At 37.0% G+C, this 18,141-nt stretch overlaps 1 protein-coding gene across 3 annotated transcripts in view; it reads left to right on the top strand.

Annotated features, from left to right (window-relative positions):
• LOC576797 (cilia- and flagella-associated protein 410) overlaps nucleotides 1–18,141 on the top strand; it is a 65,847-nt gene that overhangs the window by 30,508 nt on the left and 17,198 nt on the right. For 2 of the 3 annotated variants that reach the window (XM_777066.5, XM_030973532.1), the window contains exons 3-4: nucleotides 1,531–1,801; nucleotides 16,035–16,200. In XM_777066.5, the coding sequence (XP_782159.4) occupies nucleotides 1,531–1,801; nucleotides 16,035–16,200 (437 nt within the window). Of the gene's footprint in view, nucleotides 1–1,530; nucleotides 1,802–16,034; nucleotides 16,201–16,457; nucleotides 17,580–18,141 lie in introns of those variants that run through there. The other variant, XM_030973533.1, reaches the window with a different exon arrangement.

Here is an 18,141-nt window from a genome sequence, read left to right as displayed (position 1 = left end):
AAAATAATGTTAATAACAAAGACAATGATAATAGCAATCACAGTAAAAGTAATGAAGGAAGAAAGAAGAAGGTCATTTGAGTTGATTATCTTGTCCACAACCAATCCTGATACCCCAAAAATGATAACGATTTTTTAAATACAAAGAAAGAAAAAAAGAAAAGAAAATGGCTTTTATTGAAAGACCAACTGAAAAAGTAAATCGAGTGGATATCTTATCCCAAATTCATTCTGATAAAAAAAATTGGTTGAAAATATTGATACTACATGTATCAATATAAATGCCTCAGTTATACATGTCGATCATGCTGGACAAAAATAAAACTATTATTATAAACTACAATATCAAGACAAAAAAAATGAAGGAATTGTAATTGGCTTTGTGTCTGTTGGTGTTGTAGCAGTGCACCTTATGCTAGTCTATGTAAATACTTTTAACTGTGCAAGTAGTTCTGTCTCTTGAACATGTTCAACACATTGTACAGGAATTAGGATGACAAATCTATTTGCGGGGTTAAAACCTATGTACCTACGGAACTGGCAGGTAGAATGATGTATTGTAAGCAAGGTAAAATATTTATAGAGAGAATGTGCACACCAAGAAACGTGTTAAATTGGGTGTTTCATTGAATATAAGAGACTGCTCTTTGGGGGAAGGTTCTTAGCAGTGACAAGGTTGATGCATCTTTGATGCTTATACTGACAAGGTGAAGACTTAATAGCATGAGTTTACAGTTAAGTTTCTTTTCTTCTTTATGACAAAAAAGACTATTAGCCATCACCTATATGGAGGCTAACTCTTTCTGCCGCATAAAGCATATGTGCGATGTATTATCAAAAGTTGAAATGAAATAACTTATCAATCAGTCCCTGTACCTCGATTGTTATTCCTTTTTGTTTGTTAAGCCTTCAGAAATGTTAGAGATATTACCTTTAAAGGGGAAGTTCAACCTGATATTACATTGTTTTTAATAGAAGCATATCAATGAAAGGGACTGGTCAGTGAAAGTTGGAACAAAATCTGATTAAAAGTAGAAAACTTATGAATTTTTAAAGCTGCTACACTGTATCAATCAAACACAAATCTGAGACGGTTCCGTCCTATTTGCTCTGTACAAAACAACAACAAAATCATATATTTTATTTTCTCAAAAGAAAATTTTCAATCATACTCATACATGCACCATAAATTGTATTGCATATTTTTTCCTATGCAACCCCTGTATGAAACAAATCTATTCCATCATATAAAAAAAACTAAGAAAATGAAAGTTTATGAATTCTCTATACAGAGCAAATTAGAGAGGACCTCGCAAGATATGTCACAGTGTTGGCTGATTCGTGCTTCACTGATGACAACTTCAAAAATTCATAACTTTTTCTACTTCTATTCAGATATTGCTCAAACTGACTTTATTTTGTTGCTGTTATCAATAACAGCTAATTATCAGGGTGGACTCCCCATTTAAACCTTTGCTGCAATGCATCACATTTGCAATCATGTTTTTTCACTTTTTCATTTCTTTGACAGGTGTCAATATTCCAGCAGATGCCCAACATTGAGGTGATCAGCTTGAGCGTGAACAGCATCACAACGTTAGAAGACTTCGGCTTCTGTTGCAACCTGACAGAGCTGTACGTCAGGAGAAACTGCATCGCAAGCCTGTCAGAAGTCTGGTTCCTGAGGAACCTGCCCAAGCTCAGGGTACTGTGGCTTGCAGACAACCCCTGTGCCGCAGGAGATAACTACAGAGCCACCGTCCTTAGGATATTACCCAATCTTCATAAACTAGATAATATCGGTGAGTGCAGTGATGGTGTGGAGTCGATCCCACATTCCCTGTTCATGTCTCCTCTTTATGTCTTTTAATCTTCCTATGTTCTTTTTTTCTCACTTCTAATTGCTTAATGGATGATTGAGCATGAGCAGCTAGGAGGACGTACAGCTTGTAAATGTATGTTCCATCTTCATTACTCAATAATATGGATTAGTAACTTACCTAAGGGCACTGGTGCATTGACATGCTTTTGAACCACAGTCCTCAAGGTTCTAAGATCACTGCTCTACCACTAACCCATCATGCCTCCTCCTCCATGAAGGGAAAGTCTTCCTTGTTCAATCCCTGGTCAGATTTGACTCTCAAAAATACTCTCCTTTCTCAAAGAAGATTACTTCCATTTTATAGTAACTGGTATCTTCTTTGCTGAGTGCAACCCCTTCTCACTCACTTTGTTCATCCCATAAGGGCTATGGGTCTGGAGGATATAACTTTTCGCATCAAAGTTTGTAAAATATACAGAACTTTGTAAGTGCAAGATATTCCTACTGGAGATGCCTACTGGAGATGCCTACTTGGGTAGAAGCAGTGCAAAATACCAGTTTCACGCTGCACACACAATATAACAATTTCGGTCATAAATGGAAAGGAAAATGTAGCTTTTTGACATCGATATCATCTTACTATAATGGAGACATACATGTACCTCATTTATTGAAGACATGCATTATGGTTGAAAAGAACTCAGAAGCTGAATTCATGTTTTTGTCATAATTCAGGCTCCCTATCAATATCAATCTATTTTGTAACTCCAGGTGACTGAAGGAAAATACTTTTTGCGAAAGGTTTATTTTGCTATAAGTTGTAATCTATTTTATATTACTGCTGTCTTGGGGCATCTAGAAATATTTATTAACGAGTGACCTTATCTATCTGCTGAGATGACGGCACTCTGTCTATTTTTCTGTTGAAATAGATTTATAAACAGCATAGACATGCCTGAAATTCTTGGAGTACCTCAGGTTCTGAAGATACTGTCATCAATCTCAAGAAAGTATCTGTTATCCATCTTCTTCTTTTTTCTTTGGCATCATCTTGATGAATTACATTGTCACATTGATGTGTGAAATTTTATTGGTCTCATGGATGCAATATTGACTTTAAACAGGATATGAAGCAGAACAGTAACATGCATTAAAGATGCATGCTGGATGTTGGTTGCATAAACATTTTCATGCGTTGCTCTTTGAGTAATGGAAGAACTAAAAGTGCAAGTGCAGGACAGATGCATGAAATTAACTGATCTTTTGCCCTCCCTGCTCATTAAAATTGCATGACCCAATTAAATACTCCTAATTGGGTTGTGCGTATAGCCAGCCAGCCAGCCAGCCAGTCATGCACTCGCACACACAGACACACTCAAGTGATGCCACTCGTATAAACGCTTTAAGTGTAGCTGACGTATAGTCCCTGCTTGGGGCTTGACGTGAAGCGAAGTGCAGCAGATGACCCACAAGGGATGAACAATCTTTCTAGAAAAAGGGATGCAATCCTCTGGGTGGACCAGGGAGGCGTTGGGCAAACAAAACGAGAGCATTGATCCGCATCTACTCATTGAGGGCTTATGGGTACGCTCTTAGCATTAAGACAGTGCTGCCGTGCCCGTGCATATTTGCTGAAATCCAGGAGTAAGAAAAAAGAAGCGATTTCTGTGAATTTATGCCTTTCCTGGGACTTGGTATTGAAGAGACAAATTAATTTCATCTCCTAGCCTGGCTTAGAATGATGGCATTGTTGATTGGAGAGTGGTTTGGCAAACACAGGACGTATTATGATTGTTTCCAATCGAAATGCAATCCCGAGGAGGAATTCATTGGATCTCTAGAGGGAAGATAAAAAAGGCCTATCAAGTTCTGTTTGCGCATCTGTCTGGAGGTTTTGTTTTTCAATTTCAGCCCTGCCCCACAGACAATTTCATGCTTTTATGATCCAGAGAAAAGATCTGTCAAATGATCTTCTGGAAAGTTTGGTACAATTCTAGCTCATTCTTTTTTGAAAAGAGGATGTAACGCACCTCATTCTTTGAATTGTTATGAAACTTCTTCCCCTGAGAAATCAACAATGTGACTAAATGGAAATCATTGAAAGCTTCTGACAGATGGGACTTTGAAATTCAAGCACATCTGAAGCAAACTTTTTTTGTCAAACTTAGTAGTTTTCTTCATATAAGGAAATTTAAGATAAAGGCCAAACTTTCAGCCATTTAATACCAGTCCATGAAAAAATATGTGGAAGGTAAAGGTTAGTAACTGTGGAAAACTGTCTGAGCATAGTTTTTTCATTAAATGCAACCTCATTAAAAAAGAAAACAAATAGGCCAAGAGAAATTAGGAAGGAAACAATGAATTCAGGAAATATAACTCTGACAACTCCCCTTAATACCTTTAGCACACCCCGAATCATGTCAGAGTATAACTAGTTCCATTTTTTTTCTTCAAATAAAGAGAAAATTCAAAAGAAATGAATTCAGGAAACATCCCTCTGACATCTCCTCTTACCTGTAACATACCAAATAACCGTGTTTGGGCATAACCAGTTGCATAATGTTAAAATCAGTATCCCCCAGCGGGCAGTGTGGAAATATTGCTAACACCTCCGCCAGTATCCAGAACATCGTCCTAGAAGTCTGACTGTAATGCATACCATACATTTGCAGAGTAACACTTTTTTTTTCCATATCACAATCTGAAATGTCATGGTATGCCTCAAGGGAAAACAGACGTTGAGAAAATTGCAGTGATGCCAGGGCTCCGACTGGATTGAAAAATGATAACAGTAGATGTTTTTATTACTGTGGCGGTTTGGGGGAGGAAAAGCTCTCGTGTTTAACTGGATGACTTTGGGATTGGATTTCATTTATATTGTATATTATGGATAGTTATCTTCCAATAACTTTGCCATTATCTTTTTTGTGGGGGGGGGGGGGGAAGGGGGGGGAAGGAGAGGTAATATCAAGGCAATGAAAAGAAGTAAAAATAAAGATGGGGAGGAATGACTAAAAGTCAACAAACTATGAAATACTAAAGTTATTAAAGAAAGGGAATGGGTAAATGATATTACATTTATGCTTTTCTTGCACCTACAATTTAGGGAGAATTCATGCCTTCTGTGATCTGTGTTGGAAAGAATTTTGACAAATCTCAGCCATACTGACTGGACCTGTTGTTCCGTAGCATGAGTCTCCCTCTGCTTCATATATGTTCTGTTTGTGTATTCTGAAAATTCCAATCAATAACAATATGTCAGGTACAAAGTATGTGGGAATGATTACATGGCTTACAATAATTGCCATTGACACAAAAGATTTAATTTGAGATAGGTATGACTCATCCTATTATTATATATTCCCAAGTCATTATTGACCATTCAGCTTCTTTCACAATGAATAGAAGGTTTATTTTCCTTTAAATGGGGGGAGAAAACAACCTTTTGTAGTTTGTAGGCTTAGATTTTATTCAACCGAACCTGCAATACACAGGTAAGTTTGGGAAAGAGAAAGCATGCATATTCCCCGCGGAAAACGGCTTCATGGGTAGTTTACCAGGAGGATGAATAGCCATGGTAAATAGTTGAGGGGCCTACTGTCTTCAGAGGGTTGTTTCCATTAGCCTGAGTGTTCAAATAGCCCACTTATTTATCCAATCATAGCTAGCTCAAGCCTATTCGCAGTGAAAACGCAAATAGTATATATCAAAATTCCACATTTGTATGCAGGATATTAGAACATGCTATTATATGTAGCAAATAAGGGGTTCAAGAAATAACCTGCTATTTGGTAAATTAGCAGGATATTTATTTGCTGATGAAAAAGCACTCAATCTATATATATATGCTTGAAGCTCAAGCTGAATCCTCAAACAAGCAAGATGGCTTGACCTGGGCTAATAGACATGGGGGAACTTCAAACTCAGATACCGTAAATCTCCCTATTTTGGGGGGAAAACAAAAACAACAAAAAATCTGTCTTTTGTTGTTGTTGCTTGTTGTTGTTGTTTTTTTGCCGAGAACCCACGCGGGGAAGGACCTTCATTTAACATCGAGGTACAGTTGAAGGCGCTGATTTGTGCTTATGAACTTGTCACAAATAATAGTAACAATGTCGTTTTTAGAAGAATGTGTAAGATCATTAATGTAAATTAAAAACAATAGAGTACCTAGGATAGAACCTTGTGGTACACCATTTGTTATAGAAAAAAAATTAGAGGAATTATTATTATAAACTACATATTGAGATCTATTAGAATTACTTTCAAACCAAGATGACAGACAAATTTCAGTGTTGTTGTAGTTTCCAAGTGGTGAGTCAACACACTGAGTACTGAGCTTGGAGACATTGCCAGGCATAGCGCCATAAATCGAAACTAAAAAAAAAAATTGAAAAAAAATTCTTCTTTTTTTCTGTACCTGTGTATAAGACGCACCCCCCGACTTTCAATTTTTTTCGGCGGCAAAAAAGTGCGCCTTATACACGGAGATTTACGGTAACTACTCGAGAAGCACTGATTTGTCTTACATCTCAAGTTCAAGCTTGTTCGGGCTAGTGGGGATGCACCTCTGGAGAAAAACCAGGTCAATCCTTTTCACCAAATTGCCCATGCACTGTAATCAAAGCCAGACTTCAAACAGAAGCACAAAAGCAACACCTGTATGTCCATTTCCAGTAGCCATCATGAATACAATGAGAGAGGAAGCCTTGTGCTAAATAAAGCGTATTGTTCTCTTCAATGCAGAGGTGGAAGTCCACACAGTTTGCACTGAAATTTGCACGTGTATGGCAAGGGTGTGTGGGAAGTCAATTGTTGAGAGTGTGATAATGAATCTTCAGTTGTGTAAAAGGCTTGAAGAGAATTTTTCTGTACACACATGTATCTTCTTGTGACAACCTAATTAAAATTACAAAGGGTAGATGCACTTTATTGTAAATGTATATATATTTATTTTAAGAACTATTTTCCTGAACATGTGTGAAAGTGTCCACTCAAAAACTTTAATTAGTTTAGTTTTAATTTGCTTGTGAAACATGAATTATTCGCCTTTTTTCTGTTTCCCTTTTAACAATTCCAACTCAATACAAAAACGTACAAAATGCCAATGTGAATGTCTTCCTTAAAAGCAAGTTTAGCATATTAATACCATAAATTGAGAGTCCTTCGTTAGTTTGTATGTTTCTTATGGCTTTTTACTCAGAGAAAAAATGTAGAATTCAAAAAGCATGAATGCAGCTCCCTTTATTTAATTTGGAATATTTCATCTTCTTCTTTTTTTGTGGGGGGGGGGGAAGAAAATGCTTGGCTTTATCTTTTATTTGTACTATTTGTCTAGGGATGGTCTTTCTCCTCCAAACTATCCGATTCACACCATTCTATTCACTGCTTGTATGCACAAGAGACTATTCCGTGCACATTTGAACTTCAGCTCTACGTGAAATTCTCACAGAGTGATTTCGCACCTGAACAACAATGGCCACACTTTTCCTCCATAATGGGGCATTTTTAACCCATTGTGCTACTTTGAAAAAGAGCAAATTTGACAGATCAAGAAAAATAAACAGAAAGAGAAAGAAAGAAATGAAAGGAGAGCAATTAGTGTGGCAACGATAGACCGCCTGTTCTTGATGATGGGAAAGTGATGGAGATTATACTGTCTAGAGATCATCCAAAGAGCGTTCTTGTCAAGGGTCGTACGTGACAGAGTGTGGAGAAAGCATTTATTTTAGGAGTCGTGTTTTCCCATTAGATCATCTCCTCTGAGATGAACAATTGGCCCAGGAAATTAGGGTTCTTGAATGTTTGCAGGAGGATTGAAAGAGGAGAGAGAGAGAGAGAGAGAAAGAATTATATTGTCTGGCTTATGTTATCTAGGCTATGATTAAGATTGTACCATTAAAAAAAAATTAAATGGAGGAATATAACTTATGTTGAAGACTTTTGGAATACATCAGAAGAAATGTGTACTAAACAATTCACTATGTTTGTGACAAGACATCAAGTTTAAAAGGCATGTTATTTGATTGAAAGCACTTCTTGTTCACTATATCTCTCTCTCTCTCTCTCTCTCTCTCTCTCTCTCTCTCTCTCTCTCTCTCTCTCTCTCTCTCTCTCTCTCTCTCTCTCCCTCCCTCCCTCCCTCCCTCCCTCTCTCTCTCTCCTGTCCTCCCCTGTCCTCTCTCCTTATGTATCTTTTTGTTTCTATTCCCTTTCTTTTTCCCTCCCTTTGTCTCTTATTCCCTCCCTTTATCTCTTATTCCAGTCTCTGTGTTTTTCTCATCTCTCTCCCCTCCCTTTCTATACCCCTTTATATCCCCATTTAGAACTATCTCTTTCTCTTTTTCTCTTTCCTTCTTTCCCTCCCAATATATCTCTTTTACTTCCTTTGCTCACTATCCCATGACTGATTTCAGCATTTCATCTATATGGCTTTTTGGATAGCTTCTACTTTAATACAAAACGACACAAAACCAAAAAATGAAAGAAAACTGAAAATTAGAAGGAAAAAAATTAGTTACTGGTTAAAAAAAAAGAAATGGGCCCAAAACATTTGCTTGGTATTCTTTGTTTTAATAACATTTCTAATGGTAGAAATGCATGTTGTTTCCTCCCCTTAGGGATATCTGGAGATACTTAGTAAGTGCTTTGGATAAAGAGAGACTCTTTCCTAGAAAAGACAAGATAAAATATACTTAAATTGATAGAGCAAATGTAGTACATTCATTATTGATTCTACCCTTGTTTCATCTTCTCTTGAGAATATGAAGTGCTGTGCTAGTTACAAGGCTTGAAAACATTTCCATCTCAATCAGAATCGTTTCTAATTGAATAATGTAGCTGAAACTTGGAGAACCACTGAGGAATTGCGACATGCTGGGGGAAATTGTCTTCAAAACACATCAATAATGTTCAGAGTTAGACATCAAAAGATGTGCCGTGTGGCATCGATTCGAATGTATACTCAGAGGCATAAATTTGTTTTAACGTGTATCTCCGTCTCTCTTCCATTTTTTCCTTTTATATGTTTCTTCACTCTAATATTTCTTTTTCTATTTTCCCCTCATTGATCAGCGTCAATAATTGCCTTAAGGGAGTCTTGTAAAAGAATATGATTTAAAAAATGTTCTTTTCAAGTAGACTATGCCTGCAAGCCTTGAGTTAATTGAAGAAAGGTCATCTTAAACTTCAATTTGGGATACTGTATTCATAAAACTTCTAAGATAAAAAAACATTTCCATTAAAATCGGAATCATTGGTAATTGAATAATGGTCCTCAAACTTGAAGATGCACCAAGGAATTGCAACATTCTAAAGAAAAACATCTTCAAAACACATCAATAATATTCTGAGAGTTAGACTTCAAACGATGGACCGTATTGAATCGATTTGAATGTAGGCTCAGATGTATAAATTTGTTTAACCTGTATTAATATCTAGGTCTTCTGCACTTTTTATCCCTATCTATTTGTCTTCACTCTCCTTTTTGTATGTCCCTCTTGTTATTTTATTTATTTTATTGTATCAGATGATTTTTTAGGAATTCTATGTTTTTGATGGATTCTATTTCTCAATAGTTCTGAAAGTTGTTTGTTTTTTTTGGGGGGGGGGTGGGGGGGTGAAATGGGTGAAAATAATCCACATTGAGAAATAGCTTTTAAGAATGTATTTGCATTTTATTGTGTATAATATAAAGCAATCCTTATTTCATTTCCCTACAATCCTTATTTCATTTCCCTACAATAAGTATTTCATAAGGCTGAATATTCCTGCATTTTCTTCTCCTTTTTCCTCATGCACAGGGAGTTTACATAAAGAAATAAGAATGGACATTGGAAACAATGTTTGATATGCGTTTAATTGCCTGTAATAAATGATACCTGATAAGAAGAGAAAATGAAACACTACTGTAAATTGCAGACTGTCTTTTGAAGTACTTTGTTTGCTTGCCTTGTTCAAATACAATCCCTTGGAATGCTTGTAACTCTTTGCACAAAGATGCTAACTACTATTCTCTTCCCTGTACTAATATGTACCTGGCAACCCAATGGGTATTGCAATACAGAGCTGGAAATGTCTTTTGAGATTACCAGAATCTAGCTTGGAGTAGTCTGCTAATATTATCAGCATGGAAAAAAATTATCTAGACTTCACAGGTCATTATTTGATTTGTTTCTGAATAACAGTCAAGTTGAAATACAGAATTGGAGTATGGTCGTAAAATTTGTTTTCATATTCAGTTTTTCTCTTATGTTTACCTTGAAGATATTAATCCACCATGATATGACAAGTATTTAGGTTGAGCTGAGTTGTATTATATCAATGACATGATGGAGATTACCTGGGTATGGGTTTATTACATAGACTGAAGTGCCTGTGTGTGAGTGATAACCTTGTCAAACAGGTAGATTTAATGTCGGAAGTAAGCTCTTCAGCTTATCTGGAAGAAAGCATGGTATGAAAGAAAGATGATCAGGAGATTCAAGATCAATTCCAAATAATTTGGTTATGCAAACAACCCATCATAATGCCTTTCTTTACTTCCATTATTACCCTTTATCTTTTACCTACTATTTTGTTTTGTATCTGTACATCCATGTGTGTGTATGTTTCTTTATGATCTGAAGCCCTCTGTCTGTCCTCCACTTTGTCTGTTTGTCTCTGTCTCTATCTCTGTTTGAACTGTCTCCATTTCAATCTCTCCCCCCCCCCCCTCGTGTCACTATCTTTTCCTATGCTTTCCACTTTGCTTTGATCTAACAGTGATGAAACAATGCTGTTGAAAACTGGGTCTTATAAAAGAATGACCTTTCTACATTTTATGTAGACAGAACTTTATTCATCTAGAAAATAAAAGAAATATCTTTTGTAGGAGTAAAGTTTATTTTGTGATCTGCTATTGGCCAAGAGAGAAAATATGATGGTTGCAGCTTCCTTTTTCTTCTTTAACCATCCCCATAAAGTCTTCATCAAGAGGCATTGTTATTTACTGTGCTAAGGTATAACCCCAGAGAGAAGTGGAGAGAGATGCAGAAAACATCCACTTCAATCACACTGTCAATGTTAGCCAATCTGATATCCGGAACGTCTGGAGTATGATGAGATTTGCGTACTTGAAACCACTTCAGAGGGTCTTCTTTGAGTCCACCAAGCTGGCTTCTTTCCTTCAAATAGTTAGGTTGTATATAGCCCTGCATTATTCAGTAAGCTGTGGCAGTTAATATCATATAGATCCATGGTTGACTGCGTTACATCCAATGTATAATAGATCTATAGTTGCCAGTAAGGCTGCAACGATGTCCATGGTTGTCCAGTAGGCAGTCTGTAAATGTATGTTAAAGAAATATTGACACCCATTTTTGTTGAAAAAGTATTGTTATTTGTAGATAGTTGAACTTTTAAAAATACTTTTATGGGGGAGGGGGGGTATTTCTTGAATTTCAACATTACATGTATTCTTTGCCAGACCACAACCCGCTGAATGAGCACCGGAGGTCAGGCAAAGAATTAATCTATGCCCTTATCTTCGGGAGAATCCTTGCTTTGTCTTTGGTTGTCAATATACAATATGCACAGTCATGGTTGCAAGTGTGGAGGATCAGTATTGAAGACTGATTCAATGATTCATGGTTGTGGATGTGGTAGGCCATGGATGACAGGTCCAGTGCGAGCCACACCAATCCAGGTGACAAGAAGCACCACACAGACTGGGGGTTGCGAATCTATTGATTTTTCTCATGATCCGATCTGTAATGATGACAAGCCGCTTTGACAGTGACATCGAGTGTGTCTCCAGGCTGAATTAGCCATGTCCCACGCAGCTGAATAAAATTACTTTGCCCTAAATCAGCAGCCTGTCAGCTTGATGAACAAACTACCTTAATAATCAGATTTTGGCACAGTGCATCAGTGGCTATAAACTTTGTACAAGACACTTGGGAATCTTTAAAGGGGGTGGTCAGAAAATGACCATCAGCTGTAATACGGAGATAGTCAAGACTGAAAAATTAAGATGCAACTCTTCTTAATATTAGAAGCAATGTTACATGAAGGAGATTGCTCTTTTTGAAATGCTGTCATATCCAAAATATGACCAGAAATGGTTAACCATTATGGTCAAACTTTTGATGCCTCATGTTGTGTATAGTCCCATACCCTCCAATCTATGTTCATAGTTTTCTGCTTATGTGATTCTAAAGCAATATTTAGTATATTTGATCAAATTTCTTTCACAATGCAGTTCCTTCACCAGTACTCATCATCATTATGTGAAAGATTAAATAGAAATGATGTGGGCAGGATTTGTAGAGGATTGTTTAAATCGGTTGCATTCATCAGTCTATGCTTACCACGGTTGAAAGCTACCCTGCTCTATCTTTCCACTTGACAAGAGGAATCAATATCGGGAAAACTTTGAGAGCAAATTCTGGTCATGCGATCTGACGAAACGTGAAGTGTTTGAGTACAAACCCTGAGATTGGAATTCCCAAATGTCAATGGATCCACTAGAGCTTTTTAACAAAGATTGGGAAGAAAAGGGGAAACCCTGGGGATAGTCAACACTTCTGCATCATTTACAAGAGGGGGAAGGAAACTGAACTCCTTGAAGATTGTGTTTGATTTTCTTCTTTTTTGGTATTCTTCCCCAAAGTTGTATAGACTGACATAAAATAATTCCAATTGAGAAGAAAAATGTAAATAATAGTGATTACCCTAACTTGAAATGAGAAAGATGGAAATGAGAGGAAAATGTACTGGTCGACCTCTAGGAAATTTTTATCTTTGAAGGAAAAGATACGAGGGCTGATGATACCAAGGGAACAGACACTTTGTGCAAAACAAGTCGTGCTCTGAATGTTATATGTTAAGCATTATAGATGAGAAGATCCTGTTATGGTACTTTTGCTAGGCATAGTTGGTGATCTAGGATGAGGGATAGTGAAGTGTTCAAATTTAACCTATTCACACATTAACTGTCTGCCTAATACACCTCATGGGAAAAATCATTAAATCAAAAATTTTGGCTCACAAAGATTATCTACAAAGCACTTAAGCATCTTTTTGCAGTTGCCAACATGTGCTGTTTGCCATCTTAAGCCTGAAGGGTTGACGGTGCAAGATTAAGCTGATCACTATATTTGTGTGTGAATACTGTGATTATAGAATTTTATGTGAAAATGTGAAATGCATTTATGATTTGCGTGATATTCTAATGAATATTCTGCTGGCTGTGATATCTATTTTTAAAGTTTCAAGCTAGTGGATATTTTTCGCTTTTTGGAATGTAGGCACTCTTCTGAACACTTCTGTTTTCAATTGGCACTTGGGTCAAGAAAAGCACTTTCACCCACCTGTTTTTGCCGTCTCTTGCCCTATTTCATTCACCTCTTGGTAATTCTATACAAGAAAGAATGTGCAGTGTACTCCTGTATTACCTGAGGAGTGCATGATGTCAAATATATCGAACATCGATGAGCGGTCACAGTGCATAGCATGAACCTTAAATATCAGTGGAACTAAAACCAATGGTAGTATCACACTTAAGTTTCTCACTTTCTTCTGTGAATGTTTTTATTGATTGTATTCCTACCTGGCCTGAGGTAAGATTGTAAGTTGTAATATAGAAGTGTAGAGCATTTTCATGAATTCAATTAGTGTTAGGTATGTTTGAGGAGCTCCTGTGAGGCTTTTATTTCTTTTGCTAGATACACATTTGAATCAGTCTATTTCCTGTGGAAGTAGATAATTAAATCAGTGTAATACATTTTGCATTGCACATGAAGGAAGAAGCCATCATTGACACAGCCATTTTCTGGTAATTTTGTGTATAATAGCATCATCCATCTTTATCACCCCCCCCCCCCCCCCCCCAGGCAGATCAATATTAGATAGCAATGCACCTTTAAATCCCATGCTAAAAATGGACTGCCTGCCAATGCTGGTCTGATCAATGATCGGTGAGGAAACATTGATTTGAACATTGATTCTATTACCAAATAAAGTCTTGTCTGGCTTCTGAGAAGGCGAGGGATTGGCAAACAGGTAGCACGAGCAATAACATCAGCATCGACAGCGGCATGCAGCACATGAAGCATACATGTTATCCAAGGTCGTATGGAACATTGTTGAATCCAGCCTCCGCACCAAGCCCTCTCTCATTTGAGTTGACGCTCAGCATTAAGGTCTGCTGGGTGTATTCAGGTGCAGGCGAAGCGGAAAAGGTTTGAGGACAGCGAGGTTTCATGCTCATTTTGTGTCAGTCGCAGTGGAAAGTCTGAAACCGCTCGGCGCTATGTCCGGTGCTACTTGGGGGAGTCATGATCCATGTAAATATGCATTCACTGGTTTTAAAAGAGGCTTAGGTTTTGTGAGGATGAGAAGTGAGACGTGTGATTCTGATTAGTGAAGGTCTGTGGTGTTCATGTGTGATGCGTGTGCTAATCCTGTGATAATCCTTTACCCCTCTTTCTTTTTTCAGTTATTTTTCTTCAAAATGTAATTACAAACCGTTATTTTTGGATTGATGACATTTTTTTTCTCCAGCTTTTCTGTTGGTAATTTACTATTTATATGCTCTCCTCTTCTTTGATACAATAATACTTTGCATTTTTATGAAAGTTAGTCTGTTGTCTTTCCTGTACTCCTGACTGCCATAGCAATTGATCCGAGGCCTGGTGTAATGTGGTGGTGACATACATGTATGGATTTCATTAACATAGCCTGTAATAGTAACTTGCCTTCATGAAATGGCTGAACACATTAGATGTCATTTCTGATTTAAGTGATTAACAGTTTTCCTTTTGCAAGCAGACTCATTTGTTCCTGAGTGGCATATGTTTTGTTGTTAAACCACTCTCTACTCATAATACTAATTCAGAGTTTTGTAGTTGCAGCATCAAAATGTAGACCAATATTTCTCTGTGTATCAGAGACAATGTATTGCTTACTGCATGAATCTAATGTGTTGTAGATGTTTTCTGCAGAGCATATTCATAAAGTATTTAAGCCATGGTCAGGTCATTTCTCTTTTTTCTTCATTTCTGTTTTAGTGAACAAGATATTTAGGGGCTTTAATTGATTTAGAGAGAGAACAAAATACAAACCTAAATATTAACTACAACTTGTAGTTAATATTTAGGTTTGTATTTTGTTCTCTCTCTAAATCAATTAAAGCCCCTAAATATCTTGTTCACTAAAACAGAAATGAAGAAAAAAGAGAAATGACCTGACCATGGCTTAAATACTTTATGAATATGCTCTGCAGAAAACATTCCTTAATTTCCTATTTCCATACATCAACTTTTTTATCATTGTTCTCTTGCCATACTTTTGTCCATCTTCTTAAAAACTTTTGATCCTGTCTGGCCTCTCCCTATAACTTGCAGCGAATCCTTGCAGCCAATCCTTCCAGCGAATCCTTCCAGCGGCGGCTGCCATGCTTAAGGCAAGAAATCCAAGACCAGAATGTGTGTTAATGCCCTTAATATATTCACTCAGTGTGCAGGAAGCAGGCCAATAGTCCAGATGGTGCTTATTTTAAGTACAGCCTCAAAGCTTGTGTACACCAGACCCAGACAGAAGTCAGCATTTTGCCATCGTTTTATTGATTTTTGTCCTCCTTAAAAGGACCACATAAGAGTCGGATTACATTTATGTTATCCGGCGTTAATGTACTTGTGAAATACACATTTCCATTCATGTGAGGCTGGGAAAAGCTAATTGGGTTGTTGGATGTGTGCTCTGTACCATGGTCAACATCTAACACTAATTAAACTCCACAATTCAACCCTGGACCTAACACTTTATCAGACCAACCATAGACCTTACAGTCACAACCCTAATCCCGAATATTTGTCAGGTTCTTTGAAACTTTTGTTGGTTGAAGTTCAGAAAACAAAATGAGACAACGTAGTGCTCATCTCGGTATTCTCCATTGAACATTATTAAAGATTTCATCATATCCTTTTCTTCTCAGCTTCATGTATTCGCAATTATTCTCAACTAAAAAACATTATTATGATTTTCCTCCTGTAAAAGTTGTAGACTTTCCACAAATTGTTCAAAATGCCTCAAGAATTCATACATTGTGATTTAAGCTCTTATTAACTGTTTTGTTCAATCACAATGCCACATGAAATTAAATTAATCATTAATTAAAGACACATGAAGTAATTACTAAGTATAAATCTTCTTTTTTTTTCTTCACCATCCAGTCGTCACATTTGATGAGGTGAACAGAGCGCTAGAGGAAGGTGATGAACTAGAGCCCCCTATCAACTCCAGCGGTATCTACAGCAATGGACACATTCCAAACAACAACAAAGATAACAAGGAGAATAGAGACAGCTCAATGGAATTCATGACACTAGATGAAACAAAGTAAGTTTTGTCATATTGCTTGTATGTTACTAGTGACTACTTTGCTAATCAACAGTGACCTATAACTGGAGTTATTTCTCCCTACACTACATATTTGAAAATACACCTCATCTGACTTCTTTACTTTACTTTAACATGATTAAGAGAAATGTCTAATCATACAGGTGCCTACAGTTTTACATAAAGCAAAATGATAATAAATCTGATAGAATTGATCAACTTCGTAGTATCAGCTGTGCGTTCCTTTTCACTTACAGAGCAATCCCAACATGGTATTTTGTAACAAATGTGAACTGAAATCGTCAGCTCCAGTGCAGTCATCAATTTAGCATGAGTCAAATAGAGTTTAGCATGTCACCTGTCAATGAAGGAGAGAATATCTGTCATTCCGTACACGCACTGATTGGATGAACATACAATGATGTGGTCTCTGAACATCTTGTTTGCATGTGAACTGAGTCAGCACTTGTGACAGTCTCTCCTCTTTATGAGTAGAGCACACATTGGCAGACTAGCTAAGATTTTGTTTCTTGATCTATCAGTTCATCCAGTTTTACTTCTTTTTCTTTTTACCTCATCCTCATCTCCGTCCAATCAAACGCTTTTGTTTTTGTTTTTTCCTGCTACGGCTTTAATAGCAGCAATTTTCCTGTAAAATTACACAAATTGTGTCTGGGCTGATTAGACTTACATGCACCTAGCTATGGAAGTGGTCCCTTTCACATTTGCTTTGCAAAAATACGGGATTCACATTTTCATAATCAAATTTCTCATAACACAATTGGATTATATAAATGTTTATGGGACATTTTACTCATGTACCTCTTGGAATTCTGAATATAGAATTTCTGAGAATTTTCTATCATTGTGACTGCATCTTTAATTTCTTAATTTAAACTTCTTCCTTTTTTCCCCTATTTTACTGATATACATAATGATCTCAATGCGGCCATTTGGCTGCAACAAAATATCCTTGAAACCTTGAAACCCTGAAAGAAATTCTGTATAATTTAGATGAAAACACCAAACAGTATGTGAAAGCGAATTCTATCATGATCATACCCATTGCTCGTACATTGAATATTGCCTACAATGTATGTAGAGGCCTCAGAGTCCAAATCATGCTGCATGTATACATTGCATGCAAAATGGTTGGAGGGGGAGAAACACAAGGTTGTCGATGCGTACTGATTTTTGTTTTGTAATGCACTTCAGCATGCATATATGCCCAGGAGCTGCCTATACTCTTCTCGATCTGTTGGATTTAGAAAACAAAAATCAGGCAACACTGGGCGCCATGCGAGTACTTTAAGGTCTCACCAGGAATGGTGCTAGATCATGGAGTGAGGTTGTTATTGTGTGTGTGTTGTTTTGTTTTTTTTTTTGGGGGGGGGAGGGTCATTAGCAGAGAGCAGAATGTGTGAGAGGTGGGTATCACAACAGGCATGTGAAACTGGAGAAATATTCAAATAATCGGAAGAACATAACAAGGGCTTGATACTTTCATCTAAGTGTAGGGTTAGTACGGTAATTTTTATGACTTGCTTTTAGGTTAAGCTTTGTGTTGGGGTTTGAGTTGGGTATAGCGTTTAGTCCAAGCCAAGGTTAAAGTTAGGAATTTGTTAGGTGTATGGAATTGACAGGATCAGGAGCATGTGTCTTAAAGCCAAATAACCCCCTATTACAATTGACAGCCTCATTCATTTGATATATTACCCTCCTTGTTTTATCAATTACTGAAAATTTACTGAAATGAACCTGACACAAAAGTCAGTATGGAACCTGATGTTAGGTACCATATGACACTAGATTAACGTGGCAAAGGTGACCAGTTGTTTTGTGCAGACACATTTAAAGTTCTTTATGGAAATTTTAAAGGGTCTTAAAAATCGTTCATTGATCAGCTGAGCTTGTGAAGGTTGAGTACTTAAATTTGTTCTT

Source organism: Strongylocentrotus purpuratus, unplaced genomic scaffold (assembly GCF_000002235.5).
Source record: "Strongylocentrotus purpuratus isolate Spur 01 unplaced genomic scaffold, Spur_5.0 spur5_scaffold_6, whole genome shotgun sequence".
NCBI lineage: Eukaryota > Metazoa > Echinodermata > Echinoidea > Camarodonta > Strongylocentrotidae > Strongylocentrotus > Strongylocentrotus purpuratus.
This window is presented reverse-complemented; position numbering and strand designations above follow the sequence as displayed.